We start from the raw sequence: 7,984 nt of genomic DNA, 5'->3' as shown, positions 1-7,984 counted from the left end.
CAACACAAGCTACTACGTAAGTTTATCAATGCATGCCACACTACAGACGCTGTGCAGGCTGCGGCATAAGCTGTATGGACGCAAACTGTGCCTATGAATTATCTTTATCAGTAGTAATAGTAGTAGTAGTAGTAGTAGTAGTAGTAGTAACAGCAAATGTAGTAGTGGTGGTGGTAGTAGTAGTAGTAGTAGCAGTAGTAGTAGTAGTAGTAGTAGTTGTTGTTGTTGTTGTTGTTGTTGTTGTTGTTTTGTTGTTGTTGTTGTTGCTGTTGCTGCTGCTGTAGTAACAGCAGCAGCAGCAGTAGTAGTAGCAGTAGTAGTAGTAGTAGTAGTAGTAGTAGTTGTACCTCTATATCTGCATGACGCGAACCATATTAGTAGTAGTAACAGCAAATGTAGTAGTGGTGGTAGTAGTAGTAGTAGTAGTAGTAGTAGTAGTAGTAGTTGTTGTTGTTGTTGTTGTTGTTGTTGTTGTTGTTGTTGTTGTTGCTGCTGCTAAAAACAGCAGCAGTAGTAGTAGCAGTAGTAGTAGTAGTAGTAGTAGTAGTAGTAGTAGTAGCAGCAGTAGTAGTAGTAGTAGTAGTAGTAGTAGTAGTAGTAGTAGTAGTTGTAGTTCTACCTCTATATCTGCATGACGCGAACCATATTACACACACACACACACACACACACACACACACACACACACACACAACTCCCAGCGGGAAACAAGGTCATAGGGTCAGTCCTCGTGCGGCGTGCTGTGCAGTATGTAGTATTTACAGCCAGTGCTCGTGGGTTGATTGGGGTCTCAGCGAGAAAGGAAACAATTTGTCTCTTCTATTCACTTCCGTAGCTATACCGCCCAGCTCACCTCTGAATCACTCTGTGCCTGAGCATGATTATTAACGTGATATCATGCCTACTCACCCGTGGTATGATGTTACTCGTCACCGGAAGTGTCTCAGATTTCTTCTGTAAAATGGGAACAGTTGAAAGTTGCTCCGCTAGTCATCCTCAGTAATAATACTCAGCGCTGCTCCGTGTGTAAATCAATTATTGGTTCGGTGTTTGCATTGAGGTGAGGTGCAGCAGGATGTGTGCTGCAGACCCACGGTGCTCTCAAGGTGATCTGGACCACATGCTCTAGCTGTCTAGCACCTCTGCTCCACACCTCACTACTTTCAAAAGTCTCCATATTATATACTTAAAGTTGCACAGAGTTGTAGAATTGTAGGTGTGTTTGCTCATGGTTTTAGTGACATACTAACAATACTTTTACTTCACTAACTGGACAAACAACCTTCAGAAGCAGGTTAATAATTTATTTGTGGCTTTTGAAAATAGTTGTGATGACTGAGAAAGCAAAGCGTTTCTGATGACAAGTCTCAGCCAGGGAGTCATGCCAGCACCACGGCTCCTTACACATACACTCGTAAGGCTGGCTCACTGCCTACACTACTGTTCAAATCATCAGACGAAATGAGTCGCTTCAGTAACAGACCCATCTCACTTTGCCTCCGTCACTCACGAAATGTCACGTCTTTTCTCGTAAAAAAACAAACCACTATATGCTTTTTCCTAGCTTACATAGCAATACACGCAGCAATGCCATGACATACGTGTTATTTAATTAAGAAGTGGATTTTGCTTTCTTGGTTTTTTATTTATGTGTAATGTTATCATTATCATTATTATTATTATTATTATTATTATTATTATTATTATTATTATTATTATCATAATTATTATTTTTATTATTATTGTTGTTATTATTATTATTGTTATTATTATTATTATTATTATTATTATTATTATTATTATTATTATTATTATTATTATTATTATTATTATTATTGTTATTATTGTTATTATTATTATTATCATTATCATTATTATTATTATTATTATTATTATTATTATTATTATTATTATTATTATTATTATTATTATTATTATTATTATTACTACTACTACTACTACTACTACTACTACTACGACTACTACTACTACTACTACTACTACTACTACTACTACTACTACTATTATCATTACTTTTATCACTACTGCTACTGCTACTGCTACTTCTACTACTACTACTACTACTACTACTACTACTACTACTACTAGTAGTAGTAGTAGTAGTAGTAGTAGTAGTAGTAATAATAATAATAATAATAATAGTACTACTACTACTACTACTACTACTACTACTAATAATAATAATAATAATAATAATAATAATAATATGTGTGTGTGAGTGTGTGTGTGTGAGCGTGCGTGCTACGGTCTACTAATGTAACAGGTATGAGGGAAGAACATTATTAGATTCAGGTCAACCTCTCTATAATAATTGGCACACGACAATTATATAGTTAAAGTAATTATTACCAGTTGTAGTCAATGTGCGTGTTGACGTGTGAGGAACGCCCGGCTGCTGCTGCTGGTGAGATATAGTGGTGTGTGACAACCGGAGGGAAACTTAGGCGGTGGTAGGAATGGAGGAGGTCGCGGCGGCGCAGTGAGAGTCATTACGGGCGGTGCGAGCAGGCAGGACTCACGTGCGCCACTCCTCCCCGTGAGTGACTGACAGTAGCGCGCTCCGGTGCACAACCCGGCTGCCTGTGTATCACTCCATTAAATCTTGGTGCTGCTTGAGAAAGGGTAGAAGAACAGTCCGCCACACAGCCGGGCATGGCGTGGGCAGTTTTGTGGGTGTGTGTGTTGGCCTCCCTCACGCACGGCTTGCCCCTCGATAGCAGCCCTTCCCCGCGAGCTTTTGGTAAGTAGGTTAATTACCCACATTTGTAAAAGATCATGTTTGTGAGGACACTGGCCACTAACACACTCAACTCTTTCCTCCAACAGAAACCATTGCCTTTGACTCCGATGGTTTCTCATGCAGGCTTAATTAAATGGCGTGATAAATTTCTGATGCAAGGTTATAGTATTACTTCCAAAGACAGTACGTACAGCATGAAGAGTGATCCAGTACATTTTTTTTTTTTTCGAGCGTGTGGTTTTACTTACTCCACTTCAGCCTACTCTAGTAGCTGAGACTTTTTTGGGAGCTTGCCTCGTCTCCACTACTGTCCACTTCAAGAAAGCTTCATTCCATTCCACTCTATTTACTTAAATAAGGAAAGATTAATCGGGAGAAGTAGCAAGCGTTACGTTGTCATTAGAAGTCCAGGGGTGAAGAAGTCGTATCTGAGCCTGACTGTGGTGGTACAGTACCTACCTACGTATAGTACAAGCAGGCAGGTGGAGCGACACCCTTCTGGAAGTTCACGCCTTCACCAGAGCTGTCCAGTGTAGCGTTGAGGACAGATTGCCAGGAGGCTTGTAGGTGCTCATCGCCTACTCGGCGATAACTCGACAAACGAGTTAATCATGTGCGTGTCCTGTGGAAAAATTGTCTTGGTGAGTAAACAAAGCGCCTGGAAGTATCGTTGGAGAGAAGGATGTTCAGGAGCAATGCTCTATCATATTTTTTCCTTTGTATCACTAGAATAAAAAAAAAAAAAAACAATCTTGAAAATCCTCGATAACTTAGACAGTCTGTTGAAAGTGAATGATCCTTATATAAACTATCACCAGAATCATGGAAACACTTGAAAACATCAGCAACTTCCGCTGGATTCAGTTAAACTATCATTAGACTCACGAAAACAGACTTGAAAACTTCAATAACTGTAGACTGTTGAACTATCACTAGAATCATGAAAGCACCTTTGGAAACCTCCTGCAACTCCTGCGTACAAGAATCCGTTAAAAACAGAAAAGAGAATAATCCTGTGAGGCGAACACAATATACCAATGATTTGTTTTGGCATATCCGTTCTGATTTCCTCGACCGACCTCTTGGTGATCGAGTGGCGACCTTTAACCTCCTGTATCAAGCACTGACTGTCACCGCTGAAGGACTTGGAGGCAGAGGCTGGGTTAGAGTGCACCAAAAATGCCGGGAAAGGTTCAGAAGATCGAGAAGCGCATCGTGGTAATGAGGACAATATTCTGAAATACTTCTGGGCCGCACTTCTACTACTTTCAAAGCGTTTAGGTGAAGTTACAAGGATTTTTAAGGGAGTATCTCTTTCTTTTTCGTTTTTTAACTACCTGCATAGTTTAATTGAAGTTACAAGGATTTTTAAGCGAATTTTTCTTTTTTTCGTTGTAGAGATAGATTAACAAGATTTTTACATACTGTTAACACGAGGAAGAGTTATGAGAACCTGGTTAATCATCTCTGTGACCTTTCATAATAAAATAGTTAGTGGTGAAAGAGACGTGTGTGTGTGTGTGTGTGTGTGTGTGTGTGTGTGTGTGTGTTCACCTCGGTCGTCTGCTGGTCACCCAGCCAGTCTTTCCCATTACGGAGCGAGCTCAGAGCTCATAGACCGATCTTCGGGTAGGACTGAGACCACATCAACACACAACACACACCGGAAAGCGAGGCCACAACCCTTCAAGTTACATCCCGTATCTATTTTACTGCTAGGTGAACAGGGGCCACACATTAAGAGGCTTGCCCATTTGCCTCGCCGCTTACCGGGACTCGAACCCGGGCCTCTCGATTGTGAATCGAGCGTGCTGTGTGTGTGGAGTAATGTTACATGGTCCTTCCCTCCTCCCTCCTATGTAGTCTTCACCTCTCCCTGTCTCCTTAGTGTTTAGCTCTACGTCTGTACCTTCCTTCTGAGTGGTTGGTGGAGTGTTGATAATGACACGTGTAATTCTGTTTGGCGGCCACCGTGCACAGTATGCGTGCCCCGTCCATGTTGCTGCTGATTCGCGTTGCCTTGTTGTTGTTGTTGTTGCTGTTGTTGTTGTTGTTGTTGTTGTTGCTGCTGCTGTTGTTGCTGATGGTGGTGGTGGTGGTGGTGGTGTTCTTGTTCTGGTTCTTTTTATTCTCGCCGTTGTTTTTTTTTTTTTTTTTGGCTACAAAAAAAGGAGAGGAAAAAAAAAACTCTATTGAAGGTGTCGATTCCCCAGAAAAAAAAAAACGAAGGATAATCCAAAATTAGTGGTGCCCTTTGAAACTCTCTCTCTCTCTCTCTCTCTCTCTCTCTCTCTCTCTCTCTCTCTCTCTCTCTCTCTCTCTCTCTCTCTCTCTCTCTCTCTCTCTCTCTCTCTCTCTCTCTCTCTCTCTCTCTCTCTCTCACACACACACACACAAACAAGGCAGAAGTCATACCGGAAGCACCACCACCACCACCTCCACTTCCTCCGCCTCCCCCCAGCACTTATTAAATGCTTCTTTCTCGCGCAATTTACATGTTGAGTTGCTGATGGAAAGCGAATAGGCTGAGAGCACACGGTATGTAGGTTACGGGAGCGAGGGAGTGAGGCCAGGGAAGAAAAGGGAAACAAGGGAAAGAGGAGCGTTAGATGAGTCGTGATAGAAAAATAAAAATAAATAAAAACAAGAGTAGCCTACGTTAGTTTGTACTTCGCTCTTCCACTACGACTGTCTTCCAAGGCCAAGAAGACGATTGGCCGGATCTTCAAAAGTGTTTCTTATGTTAACTCTCACAACAGCCGCCACTAAAGATTCTATACATTGTTAATTTTGATGTTGTAATGCATTTTCCTTTCTTATAAGTTTTGTTAAGAGTTTCTGCAGTACCTTTAACCCCTTCAGTACCAGGACGGGTTTTCATATTCATTCTGCTTACTATTTGGTGTTTTCATACAGATTCAGAAACTTATGTGGGGATTGAAATAGTGAAGACTCTGTCCATTAATCTTCTGACCTCCATAGACTCTTCCTAATGTCAATAATATGGTCTAATCGTGCTCAAATCTCAAGGTAAAAATGTGCCTCAGTATTGAAGACGTTAACAGTGTGAATGGTGCATGTCGCGGTGATGTGGAAATTTTGTTAATCTGTCACTTGCTAGAAATATCTAAAAACATTTATTTTTATTCCCTTTTTCTTGGTTTGGTTTATTTCTTAATTTTTATTGATTTATTTGTTTTCTTAAGACGTGCACGATAGGGAAGGGATTTTTTTTCATTAATATTTCTTTCAGGTTTTTTTTTCTCTCTCTTTTTCTTCCTTAACATGTTTAGTTCATATCACTTATAGGGAAGACATTTCTATTCTTTTATTTTATGTTTCCGAGTTTATTTCTTTTCTTATTTTCTCCATCCCTATCCTATGCTACCCTTTTTTTTCCTTTTTTTTTCTTTCGTTCTCGTGTTCCTCCTCCTATTCCTCCTTCTCCTCCACCTCCTCCTCCTCTTTCTGCTGCTTCTCCTGCTGATGGACAGACATTTATAGAAGTAAACACAGCACGACACACATCGCTGTTGATACTTTCTTTTTTGCTCCGCGCACATGAGAAGCGGAGGAGGCGGAGACGTGGGTTGATGAAGGGGTTTCGCACACCAAGGCGCTAATTCCCGCCACATGTCACACTTGGATATCTGCGTCAACAACAGCAGGTGGTGGTGAGGCGGGCAGGTGGCGCACAGTGGAGGAAGCAAGTAGTGAGAAGTGAAGAGAGGAAAAAAAAAAAAAAAAACGGACGTAGAAAGAAGAAATTGTAGTTACATATTCTTCGAAGCCATCTTGTCTTTGTTCTGCTTCATATTATTTACCCTGAGAGAACTCCAAGAACCCCTCACCTCTCGTAGCAGACTGACTATCTCTATCTAGTGAAAGAATGAAGAGTTGAAGAATGTAATGGAATACTATTACCCCTTCAGTAGCATGACGTGTTTCCATATTCATTTTGGTTTGGTGAATTCATACAGCTTCAGAAACTCATGTGGGGTTGATTGAAGTAGTGAAAACTGTGGCCATTAATTTTTTGACCTCCATAGACCCATCCTAATGTCAATAAAATGGTCTAATCATACACAAATCTCAAGGTAGAAATGTGTCCTAGTACTGAAGAGGTTAACGTGACAAATAGCTTACCAAGGACCCTGCATCGTCAGTAGAAAAAAGAAACACTTATGAGAACACGTCTTATCATCTGTCGCCGCCGCAGTTAGTACAATAATAAGCGGGGCAGGGGGTCAGTGTGCGTGGGCCAGTCAGTCAGTCCGTCACACCCGCCGCCGTTATAGGAGTCTCGCACGCCCTCGTCTCAGCCACATAGCCGCGTGGTTCTCTGGTTCTCTCCCTCCCTCCTTCCCTCGCCAGCCCGCTCGCTCCAGGAAAAACCACCAAATGTGCTGATTTCTGCCTTAATTGATGCGGTGGTTGTTGCTATTGCTATTGCGGTAGTGGTAGTGGTAGTAGTAGTAGTAGTAGTAGTAGTAGTAGTAGTAGTAGTAGTAGTAGTAGTAGTAGTAGTAGTAGTAGTAGTAGTAGTAGTAGTAGTAGTAATAATTGTTGTTGTTGTTGTTGTTGTTGTTGTTGCTGTTGCTGCTGCTGCTGTTGTTAATCATAATTACTACTACTACTACAACTACTACTACTACTACTACTACTATTACTACTACTACTACTACTACTACTACTACTACTACTACTACTACTACTACTACTACTACTACTACTACTACTACTACTACTACTACTACTACTACTACTACTACTACTACTACTACTACTACTACTACTACTACTACTACTACTACTACTACTACTACTACTACTCGTTATTACTAAAAAAAATCAGTTATCTATCTTTAAACTTTTACAACCTGCTTCTCGTCTTATTCTCCCTCTTCTCCTCCTCTTGCCCCTTATCCCCCTCTTCCTCCTGCTTCTTAAATATTTACAATAACATTAACCCACCAAATCTCCATGCACATACTGCCACCACATCACCATTATTGCCATCCCCACCACCGCCTTTCCCTTGGTAGATATTTGACAAGTCTTCCTGCTTGCGAACACTTCCTGCTCCCTCTACATTTAACTCCGAAAAGTCTGTAATGGATGTTATTACGGGTTTTCAGAGGTGTTTACGTGGGTTTGATAGTTTACCTACGACTCTGCATCATCAGTAGGTGAAGAAACGCTCAAGAGAACCCGATTGGTCAT

General features: G+C 41.0%; 1 protein-coding gene across 1 annotated transcript in view; it reads left to right on the top strand.

Annotated features, from left to right (window-relative positions):
• Nucleotides 1-2,507: 2,507 nt before the first annotated feature.
• LOC123511516 (mucin-17-like) overlaps nt 2,508-7,984 on the top strand; it is a 21,027-nt gene continuing 15,550 nt past the window's right edge. Inside the window, exon 1 of the mRNA XM_045267486.1 lies at nt 2,508-2,761. Coding sequence (XP_045123421.1) covers nt 2,674-2,761 — 88 coding nt within the window. The 5' untranslated portion in view covers nt 2,508-2,673. The remainder of the gene's footprint in view (nt 2,762-7,984) is intronic.

The sequence above is a fragment of the Portunus trituberculatus genome, chromosome 31, assembly GCF_017591435.1.
Source record: "Portunus trituberculatus isolate SZX2019 chromosome 31, ASM1759143v1, whole genome shotgun sequence".
Taxonomy (NCBI): domain Eukaryota; kingdom Metazoa; phylum Arthropoda; class Malacostraca; order Decapoda; family Portunidae; genus Portunus; species Portunus trituberculatus.
The sequence above is the reverse complement of the archived record's forward strand: the minus strand, read 5'-3'. Positions and strand labels throughout refer to the sequence as shown.